This window comes from Schistocerca serialis, chromosome 1 (assembly GCF_023864345.2).
Source record: "Schistocerca serialis cubense isolate TAMUIC-IGC-003099 chromosome 1, iqSchSeri2.2, whole genome shotgun sequence".
NCBI classification, from domain to species: Eukaryota; Metazoa; Arthropoda; class Insecta; order Orthoptera; family Acrididae; genus Schistocerca; species Schistocerca serialis.
The window spans coordinates 1,176,424,866-1,176,450,603 of NC_064638.1; the positions used below are offsets into that span (position 1 = coordinate 1,176,424,866).

At 38.8% G+C, this 25,738-nt stretch overlaps 1 protein-coding gene across 1 annotated transcript in view; it reads right to left on the minus strand.

The window, feature by feature from the left end:
- The window catches only part of LOC126459696 (RNA-binding motif protein, X-linked 2-like), a 37,066-nt gene extending 17,738 nt beyond the window's left edge, over nt 1-19,328 (minus strand). The window contains exons 1-2 of the mRNA XM_050095878.1: nt 19,194-19,328; nt 662-817 (exon numbers count right to left, since the gene is read on the minus strand). Of these exons, the coding sequence (XP_049951835.1) occupies nt 662-817; nt 19,194-19,207 (170 nt within the window). The 5' untranslated portion in view covers nt 19,208-19,328. The remainder of the gene's footprint in view (nt 1-661; nt 818-19,193) is intronic.
- Nucleotides 19,329-25,738: the final 6,410 nt, after the last annotated feature.

Genomic DNA, 25,738 nt, shown 5'->3' on the forward strand with positions numbered 1-25,738 from the left:
AGTAATTTACACGATTTTCACAGTAAAGTGAAGTATGATGAGAACATGAGGGATGGCGGTGGCTATTGCAGAACTTTAAAGTATGGTCAGATTGGTAATGGGATTTTCATGTCCAAATATAGCCAGAATCTTTGGACATGCAAAGTATTTGAGGAAATAACAGACAACAGACACAACATGTGGTAGATAATGTATAAATGTGAATATGGTTGCAATGAAAGGGGAAGTTTAAACTAAGCTCTCATGACTCAAAGTAACCACTATATGTTGCAATAAATGACAAAAAGCAAGAAGCAAACTTATAAACTTTCAGTTTCATCACTAAAATTATATCACCTATTTTCTCACTTCTTATTGACTATGAGAAAAGATACAACACTGGCAACCTACATGCAATAGAGGAAAAGCATTCAGGCTGACACTGCCCCTATTTGCAACTTTAGTACAGCAGTCAAAACTTAATGCACAAGAGTCCAACTGCACTACAATCTTATAAAAAAGCTGAAATACTGGCTACTGAAAATCAATCAGACACTGGAATTTTTAATTGACAGTATCACAATGTGTATGATCTATAGAAAATACAAATGGTTTGTTAACTGTAATTCATGTCAAAATTCGAGACAATACAACAAAAATTAACTTACTCTGAAACACTTACTGTGAAAATACACATATTACATCTCCTTCTGTCAAGTCATAAGGCAGACCACCAACAAAAATCCATGCACTGTCTTTGTACTGATCATGCCATGATGATTTCAAGTTACCTCGCTTCAATTCTAACTCACTCAACTTCTTTATGTTCTTAACATTCCTAGAAAGAAGCAGATGTAATTTAATAGTACCAACTTTACACACACTAAAAACAAAATATATTGAAAATAGATATTCAACTTTACAAACAATACACACATCACAAAAAGCAATCATTTGGCTTCAGTTCTGAAGAATAATTTGCAAACAAATCTTCACCTAATATAAGTGATGATAAAAAAGTTTCCCTTTGAGGGCATTGATGCACCATAAATGCAGTGTATTTTGACTCTCATGTGACTATATAAGCACTGACACACAAGCAAGGGATTGGTACGGCATTCGTGTCTGTCTGACATGCACGTGGTAAATGCAGAAACCTGAACTATGGTGATATTACTACCAATACGGCCGGACAGACAAATGTGCTGTTATTATTTTGTCGGCTGCGAAAGGACAAACAATGGTAGACATCCATCAGAATGAAGACTGTATGGGGCAGCTTGTTTGCCCAAAACCACATTTTGGAATGGTGCACCAAGTTCCGTGCTGTTTGCGATTCAACACAGGATGTCGTTCAATCTGAGAGCCCAGCAAACGTCACGCCAACCCGAGTGGGAGAGACTCGAGCACCACCATACAGTACTAATCTCTCCCCATGCAATTATCATGCCTTCAGTCCCTCAAAAAAGGTCTTGAAGGGTTGAAGATTCCTGTCAGAAGAGGATGTGCATTCTTCATGTAGCGGAACATGGTGTTTAACCAAATGGGTATTTTCAACCTGGTGCGTTGGTGGGACGATAGCCTCAATGCTCATGGCAATTCTGTGTGATGGGCATAGCAATTCTGCACTGTACGGCCTTCGAAGAACAGAAACTTTTTGAGTGCCCCTCATGTAACACCAAATATACTAAAATGTTATTCATTAGAACCAGAAAAATTTATTGATTCAATATGATCATAACTGCAAAGGTATGGAAACCTTGAACTGAAATTTAGTAAGCAATGGATAGTTGCACGAGAGTTTAGCAAACTCGAAGTCAGCCACCAAAGACAGGGTTCCTTGATGTACCCGCCATTCGGCACCAGACAAACATGTAGGTTACTGAATGCTACATTAAAGAAACAAAAATTTCTCCATAGGCAAGTTTTTGAGTGCAAAATCAGAACTCTAGCTGCCCAGGCAAGAGCAACCGCAATTCCATTTTGTACACAGTGTATAGTTTAGGCTTTTTCTCATATACTTATGCGAAGAAATCATCAGTATCAGTGTTTAGTGGTATTTATTACCTTTTTTCTAACTGGTTGCATATTTTTTGACAATTTGTGTATCGTGAACCTGACTTTCTAGTGTAGTGATGGCCAGAAGCATAATACCACCAGAACTTACATTACATTTACTGGTTGCTTGGGTTAATGTTATATTCCTTTTTGAAAATACAAACATAGTTTAAAGAAGGGCGGAGATCATGCCTGTTGTTTATGGATATAGCACAAACTGGTCACTGGTTGGTAGCTACACAGACCACGGTCAAAAGGCTTCAAGCTGTTTGTCCTGGGCTGCGATGGCACTGTGGCACCACGGCCTTTACTGTGGTTGGGATCCCTTATGTTAGAGTGGTTTCTGATACACTCGACCTGGCCACTTCACATTTTTGTAAGTACGGTTGATGAACAGTAGCTGGAGTGTGAATCTCTGGGCACAAGTTGAAAGTGGATACTAGCTACACGGTTGTCCCCATACATATTAAAAGAGGTTAGAGGTCTTGTCCACTGCTAAAACTACATCTAAGCCAGAGCGGGAAGCTGCGTTAAGAGGTTATCCTTGTTTCCTACAGGAGGCTTCTGAATTGATGAAGACAACTAGCCTTGTGCAGCATCATTCTCAAAACTTTATCACGGCCCTCTAGTTTGGACCCAATTGGAAGTCTTGATCCGAACGCTCAGAGATTTCTCAGCCTCTGCTATCAAGCAGAGAATTGTAACATTTCTCCGCTTCAGGCATGTACTACGCACAGGAAGTGGTTACTAACTTAGAAGAGTACATGTGGCATTTACAAGTGGATTTTTTTGGACAGAGAAATCCCTCCACAGGCCCAATGAATTATTCTGCTACAGCATTGTCTAGATGGAATCTTTCTACAGACAGTATCATCATCATCATCTGCGAATAGCCTCAGTGAGTTTCCAGTATTATCCAATAGATCATTAATATATATTGTCAATGGTAACAAAAATTTAATACCGCTTTGGGACACTGCCAAAATTATCTCTACATCTTCCGTTAAGAATGGCATGTTGAATTCTATCTACAGCGCAATCTGACTTTCTGCAGTGTTTCAGTTTGCACAATCCACACATGAGCATAAAACATGTTCCTTAATTCTACAACAGGCTGGCATCTGCTACATAAATCTATAATTATACAGATCTGTCTGATGATCCTTCTTGAAAATGAAATGACCTTTTTTTCCAGTTTCTGAGTATCCTTCATTGCTTCTGTGACCTGTGACAAACTGTCACTGAAAGTTGAGCCAATTCTTTCAAATAATCTTTGTAGAATCACACGAGCATCTCATCTGGTTCTGGTGTCTTCCTGCTGTTAAGGAATTTTAGGTGGTTTTTTATTCCACAATAACTTATCTCCATATCTGCCATTTTGACACTTATGTAATGATAGAAAGGAGGAACAGTATTACAATCCTCCAGTGAAACAAATCTGGAAGACTGAATTCAGTATTTCACCCTTCACGTTGAGTATTCTGTATCAATTTTCAAGTGTATCCAACTCCAGACAGGAGAGGAGGCAGACTAGACAACCCAATGTCAAACTGTTTCAACACTGAAGGCCATCCTCTGATCAGTAAGTGACCATATAGGATGTCTCCGCTGAACAACAGATAATTCAAAAGGAAGTGGAGAACATGCAAGATGTTATTCAGTTGTACAAAACTCCTTGGTTTTCTATTTTCTCACACAGAAGAAAGATGACACATGGCACTCCTGCATCGATAACCTGATCACTGATTTTATTTATGACCAAAACTTCTTAGGAAGTTTGATCAGGTCAGATGGCAAAATATTACTTTCAAATTCACTGAATGCTTCTCACAACTGCTCTCCGCATGCTCATTTTGGCTTTGTTCATCTTCTGTTTGTCAATTAGACTTTACTTAAAACTGTGATAAAGATCTCTCTGCTTTCCTAGCAACTTTCTAAAATGACTACCGACCACAATGTGTCTCTCCCATTCCTCACAACTTTGCTCAGTCTCAGGCATACTGCACAATGCTTTTGAGCTTCACCTATTTGTACAGTACTTTTGTTCTTAGAGATAAATATTTGATGGTGGATACTCAAGATACCCCACAGTTTGTACCCAGCCACTCTTGCTAAGGAAAAACATTTCCCGTTCCTCCGTAACATTCCTTAAAATATCCATTGTTATCAATGCTATCACAGTCTTATGATCACTATCATCATTGCCTAAGTTAAACGATTCAAGAATTTCAATGCTCTTAATTGCTATGACGTCTAAGACTTTGCCCTCATAAGTCAACTGACCAATTCTCTGCTGAAGTAACTTTCAGATGAGGCATTCGCAACAACCTCATATGAATACCAGTCTATGGCACCTGTTTTAATTGTATGACTCTCCCATCCTATAGCTGACAAATTGAAATCTCCAACATATTACACTGCATTATAAAGAAACTTACATCCATATGTTCCAAGTTTTCTTTGAAGAGATCTCCCACTTTGGCCACTCAGGCAGGTAGTGTCTAAGGGCATCCAATTACCATGTTTAACCCACCTCTGATGTTTACTTTCACCCAAATTATTTCACATTTGGATTTTGTTATAATCTCACAAGATTCTGTCATGTTCATTATGACAGTAAATATGCCACCATCTGATGTCTATCCTACCTTTGCAATACGTATTCCAATCAGAGTTCAGTATAATTTTAATTTAATTTTATCCATATTCAATACACTGCAAGTATGAATTAAAAAAAAAAAAGCCTTCAAATTCTTAACCTAACATTAAACCTTTTCATGGCAGGAATAGGCATTTATTAAGACAAATTACAACTGGTCCAAAATGCATCACGTACTTAATAAAAGACAAAAGTTGTGGCCAGAGGTGTTCTTAAATTCTTTTTTAACATTTTTTTCTGTGATCTTTCCATAGATGATACAGCACATAATTCATGTTTGACTATATGGAGGATTACCTGAAAACAAAAGCGATGTGCACACCATATGTAGTCTGGTATTCGAATAGTCACTAAATTTATGTAATGCATGCCTCACTTACTGAGGGAGCCCCACAGTTCTCCATCTGATAGAAGAGGATGAAAAATTCTCATCCAAGATTAACTCAGAACCATCTCAGCCTCTGGTTTAGACCTTCCATTCAGCTCTAAACCTGAGGAGCTTGATCAATTCTGGGTAAAAAGCTACAAATAGTAAACTATGCATCCAGCCTGTTTGCAAGGCTAGTAGTCTTTACCATGGTAGCTAACAGTCTAAACTTTAAAGGGACTGAGCGGAAGTGCCATTTGTGGGGACATGAACTACTATTAGCAGCTGGTTGCCCACACTGCATTCAACAGCTGCTGGCAAAGCCTTCTCTCTGTCTGAGACAAGCTCTTCTCCCAGGCAGACTGAATGCACAGCTGTCTTCTTCCTCACGCCTCTTCCTGAGGCGATTCTATTGCCCTGCTAATGTTGATGCTTCCAATGATCAACATAACCACTTTCTCTCTGCATTGTTCGTACTTGGCAGGAAAATCGGCCATTAGTCCAACCAACAAGATATCCCATGCTGGATCAGATGTGTTACCATCTCTGAGCAGCAGCTCGTACCTGTTGCTAAAGTGTAAGGAAGCTAGCTGTGCAGCCAGTTCCCATATTTTTCCAGTAATCCAGATATCACTGACTATGGGTGTCAACAGGAATACAAACAAATGCTCCAACCCTGGTACTGCTGATCCCTCCAAAAAACAACTTAGGAGTACACCTCTTGTCACTCAGTATTATTCTGGTCTTGATTAGGCTCTGACTTCCTAAAACCATGCCCTGAAATGAGGTCCATTCTGTCAGACATTCTGCCCATCACACCTTTTTGTCGTCCTCCCAATCTTCGCAATATCCTTGTTAGACTAAATGTTCCTTCTGCACCCATTTCCCTACCCAATGGCTTCTACCCCTGTGACCATCCCCACTGTAATACTTGCCCTATGCACCCTCCTACCCTCAACTATACATGCCCGGTAACTGGCAAACCACATACTATTACAAGGAGAGCCGTCTATTAAATAACGAATTGTATATCAGCTGTTATGTAAACATTGTTCGGCCTTTTACTTTTACATCAGCATGACTACCACCAAGTTATCAATTAAGATGAATGGGCATAAGCAGAGGGTGTACACCCCCAATACACTATAACCTGTTGCAGAGCATGCTCTACAACAAGACAGTCATGACCTTGATGCCTGTTTCACCACATATGCCATATGGATTCTTCCCAAAAACACCAGTTTCTCAGAACTCCACAGGCGTTACAATATGTCCTCAGTTCTTGCCACCAACCTGGCCTTAATTTATGTTAAATTCTCCAGTCTTGGCATTTCTTCACAGTAACTATTCTTTTCTTCAACTGATTTTAGTTTACTACATCTTTCATTGTCCAACCTGCTTATTTTTCCCTGCTCCCCACTTACACATACAATGCACCTAGGTTTCTGTTCTTATTAACTTGTGCACAATGTTTTTTTGGTAATCTCTACCTTGTGTATTACACTATCTTTCAGCTTTAAGCTCTCAGGTTTTCAAATCTTGTCTGATGCAGTCCACAATAATAAGTCTTTTCCTTCTCATCCTGCCTGGTAAGTTTTCCCTGACCTGGGGTTCAGGGTGATTTTCCTGAAGTCTCCTCTTTACCTATATCTCACCAATCATTTTCCTTCACCCCTATTCCTTCCCCTTCAGCTCTTCTGCCAGAAAGAGGAGCTTGCAAATTTAAATACCCTGCCACTGCTTGGTGAGCAATTTTTTTTTTCCAGTTACACTATATTTTGAAAATTTGATTATTTTTGTGACTCTTCAAGCTCCCCCGGTAGATGTGTTGTAAATAGGAGGGGCATTTGAAAAGTCCATGCAAAGTCCGGCAGATGGCACCACTGGCGCGTATCATGTTTAGTTAGTAGCATCTTTGGAAAAAACACATACCAAGTTTCAGCCACATCGGTTTATTTCTTTGTGTTTGGCATTCGTGTGGGTCAAGGAAGTCGAGTGACTGTCAAAAAATGGATGAAAATGAATTTTGTGTGGTGATTAAACATTACTTTATGAAAGGAAAACTGCCTCAGGAGACTAAAGAGAAGCTTGATAAACATTACAGTGACTCTGCACCTTCGATTAGAACAGTTTATAAATGGTTTCAAAATTTTTGGAGTGGCCATATGGGCACAAGTGATGCTGAACGTTCTGGATGCCCTGTGGAGGTTACGACTCCAGAAATCATTGATAAAACCCACGATATGGTGATGGGTGACAGAAGAGTTAAGGTGTGTGAGATTGCTAGTGCTGCGGGCATCTCGAATGAATGGGTACATAATATTTTTCATAAACATTAGGACATGAGAAAGCTATCCGCAAGATGGTTTCCGCAATTGCTCACGCTTGACCAAAAACAGAATCGTGTGAAATTTTGCAAGGATGGTTTGCAGCTGTTCAGGAAGAATCCACATGACTTTAAGCGTCGTTTCGTCACTGTGGATGAAACATGGATACATTACTATACTCCTGAGACCAAAGAACAATCTAAACAATGAGTTACCAAGGGAGAATCTGCACCAAAAAAGGCAAAGACCATTCCTTCGGCCAGAAAGGTTATGACGACTGTCTTTTGGGATTCGCAAGGGATAATCCTCATCGACTATCTGGAAAAGGGTAAAACTATTACAGGTGCATATTATTCATCGTTATTGGAGCGTATGAAAATCAAGCTGCAGGAAAAACGCTGGTGACTGGACCACAAAAAAGTCCTTTTCCATCACGACAATGCACCATCACACACCTCAGCAGTTGTGGTCACAAAATTAATGGCAATAGGATTCCAACTCGTTTCACATCCCCCCTATTCTCCAGACTTGGCTCTCTTGGACTACTATTTGTTCCCAATTTGAAGAAATGACTGGTGGGACAAAGATTTTATTCAAACGAGGAGGTGATTGCAGCAACTAATAGCTATTTTGCAGACTTGGACAATTCCTATTATTCGGAAGGGATCAACAAATTAGAACAGCGTTGGACGAAATGTATAAATCTAAAAGGAGACTATGTGGAAAAATAAAACAGGTTTACCCCAAACACATAAGTAGTTTTAATTGTTGCACGGACTTTTCAAACGCCCCTCGTAGTCTTCACAGACTTGTCGTCAGATCACGTTGTGCAAATTCCACAATATTTCCTAGCCACCAGTAAGGTTGAACCACCTGAAGATGTCGGACAGTTGCTCCGCGGAAATATTGTGGAATATGATCTGGCAGAAAACCCGTGAAGACTATTGATTATTTTTACTGATATAATAATATTTGCTTAGTAATTATGGCAAGAAACACATTTCAGGTTACTTGAGCAATTGACATCAAACATTCATCATCAAGACAGAAAATGTTGAGCATAAATGGACAAAGTTCAGAAAGACCTGCTATGTTTAACAACTGTGCTAGAAAGTTGTTTCAAAAGCAGAGCTTATTTCACACAGCCTTAAACATAGCCAAAGCGGCACAAAAATGGCTCTGAGCATTATGGGACTCAACTGCTGTGGTCATCAGTCCCCTAGAACTTAGAACTACTTAAACCTAACTAACCTAAGGACATCACACACATCCATGCCCGAGACAGGATTCGAACCTGCGACGTAGCAGTCGCACGGTTCCGGACTGCGCGCCATTAACCGGGAGACCACCGCGGGCAGCAAAGCTGCACGGACAAACAAAAACTGAATAAAACCAAAATTAGTGAAAGGAAAAGAACACAGGAAGTATTCATCAAAGTTTAAGTAGGATTCTGCCTAATGATATGGCAGAAAATTCTAAGCAGTTTTGGTATTACATTAAATCAGGAAATGGATCACAGTCATCTTTCCAGATACTCAGTGATGATAACAGCGTTGTAGCAGAGGATGAAAGGGAGAAGGCCGAAATATGAAATTTCTTGTTCCAAACCTGTTTTACTGAAGAATACTGCACCGCAGTTTCTCCTTTCCTTTGCATGAATGCCAAAATGACAGATACTGAAATAAGTGGTCACAGGATAGACACCAACTAAAATCACTGAACACAGAAATGCAGCTGGACATGATTGGATACCTATACGATTCTATTTAGTGCATATGGTAAAACTTGCTCCTCTCCTAGAGGCAGTCTACCATAGGTCAGTGGAGGGATGAAGAATTCCAAGTGATTGGAAAAACGCACAGGTAATTCCCATTTTCAAGAAGTATTATTTAAAAGATGTACGCAATAGTACCCTTTACTGCCGACACCAATCTGTTGTAGAATTTTGGAATACATTTTACATCCACAAATCATGACCTTTCTGAAGATCAATATTCAACAACTATGCAGTGGACACCTGATACATTGATGCCGTATTCCCAGGCTTTCGGAAGGTGGTTGAACCAGTTCCACATGTCACTTAATGAACAAAACATGAAAGTACAGAATATTAGACCATCTCTTTTATTGGACTGAAGAGTACCTACCTAGCAAGCAGAACAGAGTATCTCCTTCTTAAGTCAGAGAAATTTTCAGATGTAAAAGAAGCTTGAGGCATACTCCAAGGGAATGTTACTGGCCACAATGTATGTAAATGTACACTGATAACATCAGAAACTCCATCAGGCTACAGGTTCCTTGACTTGCACCTCAGGGTGGAGGGGTGTCAGGATTCGCTTAACATATCAAGGACCCACTACACACAGAAGTGGCTACATGGGTAGTGGGTACTGAGTAGAGTGGACGGGGCACCTCTTTAGATTAAAGGGAAGTGAAAGTGTAGAAACACATGGTCAACGTCAAAGGGTGTTCGTCAAACACAGGATGAGGGTAAACCTACAAAACTCTGGTGTTATAGCTGCAAATTGTCCTACCTTTCTTGGGAAATAATCCGAGCTCAAAATGCTCATAGAAAGCACTGCAGCAGAAATCATTGCATACAAAGTTCTTATCAAGGACCTAATGGTGTTAAGAAAGGATTGATTAATTGAGTTGGTGATGGCATGTTTGTTGCTGTTAAAAGCAGTTTTATCTTGTACTGAATTTGAGGTAGATAGTTGTGATAGGTTAGTATGGATATACGTTATACTCAACAACCAGAATAATAATAATCTTGTTCCTATTACCGACCCCCTGAGTGAGATGATATCGTTGCTTAAGGGCTCAAGGAAAATTTAAAAATCTGGGTCTCATTTCAAATAGGTGCCCAACTCACACACTTATAGTTATAAGTGACTTCAATCTACTGTCAATAAGTTGGCAAAAATACATTTTTACAGTTGATGTAGGCATAAAACATCATCTGAAATTGTACTAAATGCTTTCTCTGAAGATTATAGGAGCCCATACAAAGTGTAAATGATTGCAATAACATACTAGACCTCCTGGCATCAAACAATCCAGAGCAAATACAGAATGGCATGATGGATTAATGGATTGGCAACATAGGGTCGTTATAGCGAGACTGGATATTGTAGCATCCAAATCCACTTAAAATAAAAACAAAATATCTCTTTTTACAAAAGCAGGTGAAAATTCTCTTGACACCTTCCTAAGAGACTGTCTCAGTTCCTTTCAAACTGACTATGTAAGTGCAGACCAAACATGCCTTAGATTCAGAGAAATTATATTTATGGCATCTGAGAGATTCTTTCCAAGTAAATTAATAGGAGATGAAACAGATCATCCACAGTACACAAAACAGGTCAGAACATTGTTGCAGAAGCAGTGAAAAAGTGTATCAGATTTAATAAATTTATTTTATTTATTTACAGGTCAAGTACAGTAGGACCAAACTGAGAAGCAAATCCCCAAGGTCATGGAACATGTCAGTACATGAAATTACAACAAAAAGTAATAAAATATAAAAATAAAATGTTTATGAGCCCAAAAAAAATTCACACCATAAGTAAATGAAATCAACAATACAACAAGAATCAGCTTAATTTTTCAAGGAACTCTTCAACAGAACTGAAGGAGTGACCCATGAGGAAACTCTTCAGTTTTGATTTGAAAGCGTGTGAATTACTGCTAAGATTTTTGAATTCTTGTAGTAGCTTATTGAAAATGGATGCAGCAGCATACTGCACACCTTTCTGCATAAGAGTTAGGGAAGTCTGATCCAAATGCAGGTTTGATTCCTGCCGAGTATTAGCTGAGTGAAAGCTGCTTATTCTTGGGAATAAGCTAATACTGTTAACAAGAAATGGCAGTAAGGAATATATATTTCGAGAGCCCAATGTCAAAATACCCAGACTAGTGAACAGGGGACGACAAAAGTTTCGTGAACTTACATCACTTATTGCCCAAACCGCCCGTTTCTGAGCCAAAAATATCTTTTTAGAATGGGAAGAGTTACCCCAAAATATAATACCATACGACATATGTGAAGACTAATTTTCATGTCGAATGATCACTCGCTTGAGATACCCTTCGAATAGTAAAAATAGCAGCAATAAGTTATTGAACAAGATCCTGAACGTGGACTTTCCACAACAGTTTACTATCTATCTGAACACCAAGAAATTTGAACTATTCAGTTTCACTAATCATATGCTCATTCTGTGAAATTAAAATGTCAGGTTTTGTTGAATTATGTGTTAGAAACTGTAAAAACTGAGTCTTACTGTGGGGTGAAACCGAGCCAATGGTGCACACATCATCCTTTACTACCAAGCTAGTGTCATCAGCAAACAGAAATATTTTAGAGTTATCCATAATACTAGAGAGCATATCATTTATATAAATTATAAGTAAGGAACCAGAGTGGCCGCAACACTGATCCCTGGGGCACCTCCCCCCCCCCCCCTCCCCCCCCCACCATTTGACCATACCCCACTAAGACCCCACATCACAGCCATTCTCAATATTGTGAATAATGACCTTTTGTTGTCTGTTGCTAAAGTAAGAGATGAACCAACTGTGAGCTGCTCCCCATATTCCGTAATGGTCCAACTTCTGGAGCAATATTCTGTGATCAACACAATCAAATGCCTAAGTTAAATTAAAAAATATGCCTAGTGTTTGAAACCTTTTGCTTAACCCATCCAGTACCTCACAGAGAAAAGAGAATATAGCATTTCCCACTGTTAAATGACTTCTAAAGCTGAACTGTACATTTGATAGCAGATCGTGTGATATTAAATGATTAATTATCCTTACATACACAGCCTTTTCAATAACTTTAGTAAACACTGATGGCATAGAAATAGCTCTAAAATTGTCTACATTATCCCTTTCTCCCTTTTTATAAAGCGGCTTTAAAGTAAAAATTACAAATATTGCTAAATACAGGGCTAACATGTGCTGCACAGTACTTTAATATTCTGCTAGGCACTCCATCATATACATGAGAGTTCTTAGTCTTCAGTGATTTAATTATTGAATCGATCTCCACCTTGTCTGTATCACAGAGGAGTATTTCAGACATCAATCTCAGAAAGGCATTTGCCAAGAGAGTTATATGAGACCCTGTTAATACTGTACATATATCTGATTTATCAGTAAAAGAAATATTTTTACTACAAACTGACTTTATATTGTCGGCATTGTGCTGCTGACCAGACACTTACATCACAACTGACCATATGGTTTTAATTTTATCCTGTGAATTAGCTACTCTATTTGTATACCACATACTCTATGCCTTTCTAATAACATTTTTAAGCACCTTACCGTACTGTTTGTAATGGACCACTGTAGCTTGATTGTGACTACTTCTAACATTTTGATGTAATTCCCACTTTGTTCTACATGATATCGTTATCCCACTAGTCAGCCTGTCTTTTACTGCTAGTATCCCATTTAGAACATTCCAATGGAAAGCAACTCTCAGAGAGCACAAGAAATGTGTTAAGGAAAGTGTTATATTTGTCATTTATGTTATTGGCACTATAAACATCCTGCCATTCTTGTTGCTTGACGAGGTTTAAAAACTCTCTATTGCTGTTGGATTAACTTTCCTACACAGTTTTTAATCGTATGTGACATTTGCTTGAGTACAAAAGACTTTTAGTGTTAAAATTTTTGCATCATGGTCTAAAAGACCATTCACCCTTTTACTAACAGAATGCCCATCTAAAGAACACAAATCTCCAACACTGCTGATGTTCTACAGAACCTCAAAGTTTAGCTTGGAACTCAATGTGAGATGCATTTAATAGTTTCCACAGTGAAACTCTGATTCAAAATCTGGCATAAAATCCAAAAAGATTCTGGTCATATGTAAAGTAAACCAGTTGCAACACACAATCAATACCTTCATTATGTGACAGCAATGCTAATGTTACCGATAACAGCACCACTAAAGCAGAGTTACTAAACCCACTTTTTTAAAATTCCTTGACCAAAGATGATGCAGTAAATGTTAAGAAATCAAATCAAATCAAGTAACTTGGATGGTGTTGCGAAGTAACTTAAGTCACTTAATAAAGGAAAGTCTTTTGGGCCAGACAGTATACCAGTTAGGTTCCTTTTGAAGTATGCTAATGTAATAGCTCTGAATTTAACAATCATACACAACACTTGCTTCACCAAAGATCCATGCCTAAGGATGGGATAGTTGCACAGGTCATACCAATACACATGAAAGCAAAAAGAAGCCCACAACATGGACATCAATTTGCAGTAAGATTTTGAAGCAAACAATGAATTCGTGCAAATTGAGCACAGATTAAGAAAATATCATTCTTGTGAAATACAACTGGTCCCTTATTACCATGAAGTAATGAATACTACTGACAAGGGCTCTTGAGTTGATTCCATATTTCTAGATTTCCAGAAGGCTTTTGACACCATTCCTGAAAAGCGGATTTTAGTCACTGCGTGTCTATGGAGAGTCATCTCAGTTGTGCAACTGGATTTGTGATTTTCTGTCAGAAAGACCACAGTTTGTAGTGACTGTTGGGAAGTCATCTAGTGAAACAAAAGTGATAAGTTATCTGGCATTCTCCAAGGGAGTGTTACAGGCCTCCTGCTGTTCCTAATTCATAGACATGACTTGGGGAACATTATGAACAGCAGTCTTAGATTGTTTGCTGATGATGCTGTCATTTACAATCTAATAAATTCATCAAAAGGTCAATATGAATTACGAAATAATTTAGACTAGATACGTGTATGGTGCAAAAAGTGGAAGCTAACTCTCAAGAATAAAATGTTTGATGTCCTCTGCATGAGTATGAAAAAGAATCCATTAAATTTTGGATAAATCATAACTACTACAAATGTAAAGATTATCGATTCAATTACATACCAACGTATTACTATTAAGTACAACTTATTGGAACAACCACACAGAAAATCTTTTGGAGCAGGTGAACCAAACACTTAAAAGATGCAACAACTCTACTAAATCTATGCTAGGCTTGTCAGTCCTCTTAGTACAGTATTGGTGTGGGGTCCTCTTGTGGTGTCGAGGGGCTAGAATAGAGCTGTAGTGATTCCTTGTCTGTTGTGAAAGGTGACTAAAAGGAGTCATCCATTTAGTTAAGCTTTTACATTGATGACTTGGCTAATATTAGGACACCTGTTAGTCTTAGTTCATCTCCTGAATTTTCCCTCAACTAACTTTATTACTTATGGTTCCTTTCCAAGGCATGACCTCCATTTTTTCTAAATTTTACAGAAGAGTGGGTCAGTTGGGGGGAAGGACACCACATGCTGTGGTCTGCTGCACCTGAAATCCAAGAAGGTAGCCAATCCATCATGTTAATCCTTTCCACATGCTATTTGAGAGTGGACTGGCCAAAACAATAGTCTGACAGTGGTTCTGGGAACCTTCTGCCAAGCACTTGGATGTGAATTGCAGAATACTGATGTAAATGAAGATGTAATCTGTTGTACACCGAGAAGTTGCAATGATAAAAATTGTAATGAAATGCAGTGAGACTACAGGAGTTTTGGCATTTGGCTCACATATTGCTGGTTGGTCCTCAACATAAAAATATGTAATGTATTGCACATAATTAACTGGAAAGAGCTGTCATTGTTTGAATACATGATTCTAATTATAATTAGTCAAAGTGAACAAGCAATCTGGCTTGATAGAATTCCCACTGAAGATGCTGTAGAATTAACCTTGGTATTAGGTCATGTTTATCAAGTGTGCAGTGAATGCCAAGGTGACAGGAAAAAAAGTAATGGTCACACGTTCTGATAAGAAAATAGGTAAAAGAATTAATGCATAGACCAATATCCCCAACATCCATCTGCTGCAGAACCATGGAGGATTTTCTAAGCACAAACAGTGTATTTTCGGGAAGGAATGAAACTTTGCTTAAACAATCTGTAGTGTCGTCTACCTAAATTTCCAAGTGGTATTTGACATTGTCCTACATTGTTAAGTAATAAGCAATATACGACTGCACCAAGTATCTTCAAAAATATGTGACTGGTTCGAAGAGCATTTGACTAACATAACCCAGTACGCTACACTGGGAACTGAATGTTCATCAGCAGTGAAAGCAACATTTGCATATGCCCAAGGAACCAAGGAAGTGTAATAAGATGGCTAATGTTCCCACTGAGCATAAAACAGTGCAACAATTCCACTGCATCCACTATATATTGCCCACTGGTATCATTAAAATAAAGAGAGATTAGGAAACACAGCAATCCATATATAATTCCTCTTTCTCTACAGAGGAAAGGAATACAACAGAAAATCACTGATCTTCTAAAACATATCCTCTTCATTCAGTGCACTGTAGTTTGCTGACTACATGTTGATGTAGTACTACAACACTGTCCATGTTCACAAATGCACGGTCTGATAAAAAAAGTTAAGCACCCAGAAGACAATGTTGCACGTCAATGCACCACAGGCATTACTCATTAGAACTGCAATTCCCTGTAACAAGGTAGAATGGTCACCAGAGTTCATTAGCATTGTTACCAGGCCTGGTATGGTATATAAGGGATGACAACAGCATCAGATGTTGAGTGATGCATGTAAACAATGCAGAGATGTCGCATACTCTTTTGAGACAGTGTTATCAGCACCTGACAATATTAAAGGGACCTCATTTTGGGACTCCATCTGGCCAGCTGGTCATTTAACGCAATATCCAGATTTCACTGGATGTGACAGTGGCCCAATGATGAACTAGGTGGGAAAGTGAGGGCAGGCATACTTACTGTCAAGTTGATAGTTGACCACTTCTGACCACCACAAGGAAGGATCACTGTGTTGTGCACCAAGCATATTGCAACCTGCTTCACATCTGTGTCTGCCATCAGAGAAAAAGTAGCCTAATGGACTCATTGCAACATTCTGTCATCCGACACTACTGGTAGTCAGCAACAAGCAGCAGCCGCACTAGGAAATTACCTCCCAGACACAGGATGCCTTTAACACCGTAATACAAATGCTGCATTTGGAGTGGTGCAACGTCTGGGAAGCATGAATTGTTTTAGAATGGTGTCATACTGTGTTCAGTAATGAACCAAGTTCCGCATTACCCCAGATGACCATTGCTTGGTGAGTATGGTGGAGACTTGGGGAGAGGTCCCATTCTTCTGGAGTTGCTTGTGGCATCACAGTGAGGGTAGCCATTGCTTATAACTTCGGTTTGTGACTGGTAATAACTGAAGGAATTCTTGACAACACAATGGTACATCAATGACATCCCTTGTCCTTGTGTGGTATGTTACTCTCAAGTGACAGTATCAAGGTGACATTTTTCAACAAGACAATGCTTGTCCAAAAATGGCTCAAGTCACTATGAACTGTCTGCATGATGTTGTGGTACTAGCGTGGCTAGCATGATCCTCAGATCTGTCAACTCTGTCCCAAACGTCAAGGATCAGTTACAATAGTTGGGGGCCAGCATGTCTCAGGAGAGGATACAATGGTTTTCTGACACCTTCTGCAACTGAATCAGTGCACTGACCCACACCAGAATGGGTGAAAATTATACTGGTTAGTGAGCTCATACTGCCAGGTTCTTTGTAAATCTGATTCAATTTTGTAATCACTGAAATAACATAACACACTCTATCAAACAACAAAGTTTCATTTTGTTTCCTCCTTTCCTGCTGGCTGCATCCCCCCCCCCCCCCCCCCCAGGCAGTGTAAATATCAATACACAGTACCACTCAAGCCTTGAATTTTAAGTACTGGCTGGATCTATTTTTTGTCAGGCAGTGTAAACCTCAATACACAGTACCACCCAAACCTTGAAAGTACATCATCCTGAGAGGGGAAAAAATGTTCCCAGGTTTACCAATAAAATGATAAAACGCTCCCGGATATTCTCCCCACATTACCAATCATTGCCTTCTGTTTTAAACTTCAAAAGTTAAAGGTACTGACTGAGGGAACTCTTGACAACACTCTGAGATCCTGTGCCCTCATGTGGTGTGTTACTCTCATGGGACAGTATCATAGTGACATTTTTCAACAAGACAATGTTTGGCCACAAATGGCACAATCCGTCTTGCAACCAACACTGGAAAACTATCCCTTGTGTCCAACCACTATTTACTCCTACATCACCACTGGCAAAACAATCAAAATTAATGACACGGACACACGAGACTACTTTAGACATTAACCAGCATACATGTTTGAAAGCTTTATGGGAAGGGGGCTGGGTAGAGGGGTCCAAGTAAGGCAATAATTTCACAGGTAACCTCCTCGTGATTCTAAAGATAAATACGGCATAACCTACTTGTGACTAATCATTTAAACCCATGTGAGACTGTGCTGACACAAATAACATAGAAGGGCTAGCATGTCCTGAGGCATCAAGAGATCACCAATTTAGTATTGGAGGGCAGCGTGGAGGGTAAAAATCATAGAGGGAGACCAAGAGATGAATACGCCAAGCAGATTCAGAAGGATGTAGGTTGCAGTAGGTACTGGGAGATGAAGAAGCTTGCACAGGATAGAGTAGCATGGAGAGCTGCATCAAACCAGTCTCAGGACTGAAAACAATAACAGGTTATTTGGATAATATTATGATATTATTCCACCATGGTTTTTCCACCGTTTTATGTGCAATATTTCTTCCACCTGCCATTTTCTATTCTATATTTATATCCATGTTTTGTTCTCATTGACTGATGACCAAAGAAGTTAAGCCCCATAGTGCTCAGAGCCATTTTTTTGTTCTCATTAAAGCTCTTCCTTCCATCAACTCTGAAGCGATTATGACAGTGTGCTTACTTTTGTGATCTAGGACTTCCTGATGTCCCTCACACCTTTCCCATACGCTTTGCTTTCCTTCCCATAAAAATTGGCTCCTCCTTAGTTTTGCTTTGAGTGGGCTCCCAACACCCCTTCCCCACCCCAGCTTGGTGGTATAAGGAGCAGCTCAGGGGGACTTACTGATTACATCATTTTAATCAGTATGATTCTCAAACTATGAGTGTTCTCTCAACTTGTCTCATGTACTATAGAACACTCTTAATAATATGGAAACAGCATTTATATTATTGTTTCATCACAGATGACTCAAGTCATCTGTTATGGAGATACGCGAGAGAATGGTCTTTTTCTGGACAGTGACACCTGTTTCTGTCTTGGTGTCAACGGTTTATCAAACACTATAAGCCCACATTACACACAGTATTATGAAGTAGAGATGAAGAACAAGCAAACACATCAATTACTCGACTTGTTAATATCGACTCACCATGAAATTAACATAAAAAGTCAGTTCAATGAATACTGAACAAAGACTGATTAACTATTTGCCAGCTGAGTAAAATTAATTCTACTTTTATGGTACATTTTTCAGCAGTGTTTACAAATGTGGGTTTCTTAGCTGGCTACACCGAATGAAACAATCGGACGATCAGACGAAAGAAGCTATAAAAAATGGTCTATAAATTAAGGGCATACCTCGTTAATGGGGTATATGATGCAACGTCATGAAAGAAAGTAACACACTGAAGCCCCCATAAGAAAACTCAACAAGATACAACAAACAAGACATTTACTTTCATAAAACTTCATGAGTGGCAAGACAAGTTGCAAATTATGAAAAACTAGCTGACTTTAAAAAAATATTTAACGTAATGTTGATTTACACTTCTCTGACGTTTATTCAGACCGCTATATTGTATAAAATGATGTACGTGCTTAATTCAGCAACACTAAAAAGTTGAAGAAAAACACAATATCTTCAATTACACTTACGTCAGGGGATTCATGGTTGTGATGTACTAATTACAATACGTCGCTATTTTATGTTTCAGAAACTATCAGTAAAACAAGCCCTCAACACGTAAACAAACCAAATTGTAAACATTGAAACGAACGACCTTTAAGTGACCAAAGATCATATCACTGGAGATGATACCTTTCTGACTACTTTCCAGATGGATTTGAGACGTGCAAAACCAACTGCTGGCTCACAGTCGATGTTTCTACTAGCACATTTTCCAACTTGGCGTTAACTGAAACTGATGCAAACTTTAATGCAATAATACAAGTTTCAGCAAAAGTGCTTAGAGGATTGTCGAAAATGATGAAATTGAGTCAGAGACAGATTTTTATGTCCTATTAGGCTACATATTAATAAAATCACTTGATTTGCTTAACTTGGGATTCGTTAAAATTTATGTTTTCCTTGCTAGACTATTGCAAATATTGCAAAAATTTTTACACATTAACATAACTGCTGATTTACGCAAAATAATATTGTGATAGTATCTTATCATCTACAAATTCTGAAAGGAGTATACAGTACAGTGTCCTGACCAACGTCCCTAACGACATGCAGTGGATATTTCTCGACTTTAATTTATTAAGGATTATCATGTATATTTATTGTGGTGTCTCAGAATACAGCCCACACGACTTCGAAATAACTTCTGACAATACCACATCAACCTTTATTAACAAATGATGACGATCAGTCAGGCTTTCGGAAAGGGACCAGCTAACACAAGGCCAGTTGTGGAATCGCAATTAGCAGTGCAAGAAAGAATTGAGAAAATGAAATCATGTTCATACGATTTCTTGACCTAGAAACTGCGTTCATCAGTGTAAAACTGTGCAAAATGTTCGAAATTCTGTGAAACATAAGAATAATCTATGCAGAAAGATGGGTTATATACAATATGTACAAGAACCAAGAGGGACCAAGAATGAAATGCTCAGAATAAAAAAGGTATAAGACAAGAATGCAGCATTTCATCTCTATATCCAGTGTGTGTATCGAAAAAACAATGACGGAAATAAAAGGAACATTCAAGAGTGAGATTGAAACTCAAGCTGAGAGGATATCAGTGATCAAATGCACTGATGACCCTACAGTCTTCAGTGAAACTGAAGAAGTACACGACTTGCTAAGTGATACGAACAGGCCTATGAGCAAACACTATAGAATGCGAATGAACCTAAGAAAGACAGTAGTAATGTGGTGTATCAGAAATACTTCTGTCCATAAATCAACTTGCGTTTAGGAAGCATCACTTTTGTGAAACACAACTCTTCTTTTTCAGTATCTTGCAAATCAAGGATGGATGTCAAGAGGCAGTTTCCATATTACTAATTACTAGAAAGCTTTTCTACACTGCAGCACACAATGGACTTTCGCCACAGGTTGAGCATACATAACATTTTCTCAAATATGTAACTGGATAAAAAGCTACTTGAGAGATGAAGCCAAGTATGTTGTCTTGGGTGGATGGAGATATAGTTAAAAGTGTCTCAGGTAAGTGTTCCAGAGGTCTTCCTGTTCCTGATATGCATAAGGAATTTGTCAGAAAGGATGATCAGCAGCCTGAGACACTTTGCCTATGACACTGTTGACTATGGGAAAGAGCAGTCGCTGAGTGATACTGGGTTTATCCAGTCATTGAGAGCATTTGTATTTAGCAGGCTGAATGGCAGCCCATTTTAAATTTTAAAAAAATGGATAGATAGAACAAACACTAATATGTCATTCAAATAATGTATTAGTAGTATGCTGCTTGACTCAGTCATTACGATTAAATATCTAGGCGTATTGTTATGAAACAAAGTGGACTACACTAACTTCACAAGGTCATTTGAAAGAAAAGGAAAGAGACAATTTTAATTAATACGAGAAAGTACATACATATAAATGAGACAGTAGGCACATACTAAATGATTACGCAAATTATGGCTAGAGCTTTTCAGAAATCCAAAAAAATATGATTAAAGAAAGACATCAAAGCAATTCAGATTTCATACGCTATGGAAATTCACTGTGAACGTAATTGAGAATCATTGTTGATAACAATGATACAAAGCACTCTCTGCTATATATAGTAGAGAGATTTGTCGCACTTATATCCATTCATTTAATCTGATCAAATAAGAACCTTCAGCCCACCTCTTACATTTGATCTAGATGGAGCATACACTCTAGTTAAGCTATTCAGTGATTTTGCGATTTGGCTAGAAAGGTTATTCAGAGACTTTGTCGAGTTTGGTAGAAATAACTATAGAATCATAGTGCGATAATTGGATGTTGTACAAAGGCTCATTAGAATGAAAATGCATAATAAATCATTAGATTTCATCTCTTGAAAGAAGCTGTATGGTGTGTATTATAACTGAAAAGCTGAGATATATGACTGAAAATGAGTCTGCACCTGCAACTCAGTGTACTGATATTGTTGACTGTATTCGTCGTTTGGAGTATTACTGGTCCACATGTTCTTTCTTATTTCAGAACTTAATGCCATTACTCTGTAAGAGAATATAGAGAATACTATTTTGGCGTTTTATTTAGTATTTAGGAGAAAGAAAACTGGTATTCGACGGATCGGAGCATGGAATGTCAGATCCCTTAATCGGGCAGGTAGGTTAGAAAATTTAAAAAGGGAAATGGATACGTTAAAGTTAGATATAGTGGGAATTACTGAAGTTCGGTGGCAGGAGGAACAAGACTTCTGGTCAGGTGATTACAGGGTTATAAATACAAAATCAAATAGGGGTAATGCAGGAGAAGGTTAAATAATGAATAAAAAAAATAGGCGTGCGGGTAAGCTACTACAGACAGCATAGAATACATATTATAGTGGCCAAGATAGACACGAAGCCCATGCCTACTACAGTAGTACAAGTTTATATGCCAACTAGCTCTGCAGATGACGAAGAAGTTGAAGAAATGAATGATGAGATAAAAGAAATTATTCAGGTAGTGAAGGGAGACGAAAATTTAATAGTCTTGGGTGACTGGAATTCGACAGTAGAAAAAGGGAGAGAAGGAAACATAGTAGGGTGAATATGGATTGGGGCTAAGAAATGAAAGAGGAAGCCGTCTGTTAGAATTTTGCACAGAGCATAACTTAATCATAGCTAACACTTGGTTCAAGAATCATAAAAGAAGGTTGTATACATGGAAGAATCCTGGAGATACTAGAAGGTATAAGATAGATTATATAATGGTAAGACAGAGAATTAGGAACCAGGTTTTAAATTGTAAGACATTTCCAGGGGCAGATGTGGACTCTGACCACAATCTATTGGTTATGAATTGTAGATTAAAACTGAAGAAACTGCAAAAAGGTGACAATTTAATGGGATGGGACCTGGATAAACTGATCAAACCTGAGGTTGTACAGAGTTCCAGGGAGAGCATAAGGGAACAACTGACAGGAATGGGGGAAAGAAGTACAGTAGAAGAAGAATGGGTAGCTCTGAGGGATGAAGTAGTGAAGGCAGCAGAGGATCAAGTAGGTAAAAAGACGTGGGCTAGTAGAAATCCTTGGGTAACAGAAGAAATATTGAATTTAATTGATGAAAGGAGAAAATATAAAAATGCAGTAAATGAAGCAGGCAAAAAGGAATACAAACGTCTCAAAAATGAGATCGACAGCAAGTGCAAAATGGCTAAGCAAGCATGGCTAGAGGACAAATGTAAGGATGTGGAGGCTTATCTCATTAGGGATAAGATAGATACTGCCTACAGGAAAGTTAAAGAGACCTTTGGAGGAAAGAGAGCCACTTCCATGAATATCAAGAGCTCAGATGGAAACCCAGTTCTAAGCAAAGAGGGGAAAGCAGATAGGTGGAAGGAGTATATAGAGCTTCTATACAAGGGCGATGTACTTGAGGACAATATTATGGAAATGGAAGAGGATGTAGATGAAGATGAAATGGGAGATACGATACTGCGTGAAGAGTTTGACAGAGCACTGAAAGACCTGAGTCGAAACGAGGCCCCGGGAGTAGACAACATTCCATTAGAACTACTGACGGCCTTGGGAGAGACAGTTCTGACAAAACTCTACCATCTGGTGAGCAAGATGTACGAGACAGGCGAAATACACTCAGACTTCAAGAAGTATGTAATAATTCCAATCCCAAAGAAAGCAGGTGTTGACAGATGTGAAAATTACCAAACTATCAGTTTAATAAGTCACAGCTGCAAAATTCTAACACGAATTATTTACAGACGAATGGAAAAACTGGTAGAAGCCGACCTCGGGGAAGATCAGTTTGGATTCCGTAGAAATATTGGAACACGTGAGGCAATACTGTCCCTATGACTTATCTTAGAAGAAAGATTAAGGAAAGGCAAACCTACATTTCTAGCATTTGTAGACTTAGAGAAAGCTTTTGACAATGTTGAGTGGGATATTCTCTTTCAAATTCTAAAGGTGGCAGGGGTAAAATACAGGGAGCGAAAGGCTATTTACAATTTGTACAGAAACCAGATGGCAGTTATGAGTCGAGGGACATCAGAGGGAAGCAGTGGTTGGGAAGGGAGTGAGACAGGGTCGTAGCCTCTCCCCGATGTTATTCAATCTGTATATTGAGCAAGCAGTAAAGGAAACAAAAGAAAAATTTGGAGTAGGTACTAAAATCCAGGGAGAAGAAATAAAAACTTTGAGGTTCACTGATGACATTGTAATTCTGTCAGAGACAGCAAAGGACTTGGAAGAGGATATAAGATGAACATCAACAAAAGCAAAACAAGGGTAATGGAATGTAGTAGAATTAAGTACGGTGATGCTGAGGGAACTAGATTAGGAAATGAGACACTTTAAGTGGTAAATGAGTTTTGTATTTGTATGGAGTGTAGCCATGTATGGAAGTGAAACATGGACAATAAATAGTTTGGACAAGAAGAGAGTAGAAGCTTTCGAAATGTGGTGCTACAGAAGAATGTTGAAGATTAGGTGGGCAGATCACGTAACTATTGACGAGGTATTGAATAGGATTGGGGAGAAGAGAAGTTTGTGGCACAACTTGATTAAAAGAAGGGATCGGTTGGTGGGACATGTCCTGAGGCATCAAGGGATCACAAATTTAGCATTGGAGGGCAGTGTGGAGGGTACAAATCGTAGAGGGAGACCAAGAGATGAATACACAAAGCAGATTCAGAAGGATGTAGGTTGCAGTAGGTAGTGGGAGATGAACAAGCTTGCACAGGATAGAGTAGCATGGAGAGCTGCATCAAACCAGTCTCAGGACTGAAGACCACAACAACAACAACAAACTGGGACTATGTCCACTTGTGATGAAACAGCCAAAAATTTATCTTTCACCAAACATTTTCCTACTGCTGCTACAGTATTAGATATTAGCGTAGAAGTATTGGTTTTGGTGTCACATAACACTTTGGTAAAGTGATGAGCTGCACGACATATACAGTATTGAGAATGTTGATCACAATTCTCTTAGTTAAGTGATTTAGAGGGGCATGCTTTTTGGGAGATTGTTTTTCAACTTGTATTCTTGTGTGGGAGCACACTGCATATCTTCAAGATGGGATGATGAGAGCAGTTTTCATTACACGTTGCACTGCCTACGAGTTGGGCTGTTTATTCCATGCACGTCAGTCCCAGATGCTCTGCTCCATAAGGCAGGAAGTACTTTGACGATCGATATTATGTCATGGGAAGAAGAGATGAAGCTGAGCTGCCATTCTAAAAAGAACTGTCACCCAACTTGTTCCAAGCACATGTAACTAAATGAGATGTTTGAATACTGTAATTTATGGATCAGTCTTACATGAAAAGAAGTGCTTTGCATTAACTGGTAGAAGCTGAAGACATTGATAAGCACTTTCAAGTTTTCGCACAGATACAGTGACAGTGGAGAAGTCACAATAGCAAAGTGCATAGCTACAACACTAGAGGAAAGGCTGATTTTCACTATTCCGGGTTAAATCTGAATTTGGGACAGAAACTGCTGAATTATGCTTACACAAATATCCTTGGTCATTAACTAAATAGCATAAAAGTCCGACAGACAACCAAACTGCATTTAAAAACAAATTATACATCTACATCGACATGGATACCTGCAAATCACATTCAAGTGCCTGGCAGAAGGTTTATTGAACCACTTTCACAATTCTCTATTATTCCAATCTCGTATAGCGCGTGGAAAGAATGAACACCTATATCTTTCTGTACGAGCTCTGATTTCCCTTATTTTATCGTGGTGATCGTTCCTCCTTATGTAGGTAGGTGTCAACAAAATATTTTAGCATTCAGAGGAGATAGTCGGTGACTGGAATTTCTGTGAGAAGATTCTGTTGCAACGAAAAACGCCTTTCTTTTAATAATTTACAGCCCAAACTCTGTACCATTTGTGTGACACTCTCTCCCATATTTCGCGATAATACAAAACGTGCTGCCTTTCTTTGAACTTTTTCGATGTACTCCATCAGTCCTATCTGGTAAGGACCCCGCACCACGCAGCAGTATTCTAAAAGAGGACAGACAAGCGTAGTGTAGGCAGTCTCCGTAGTA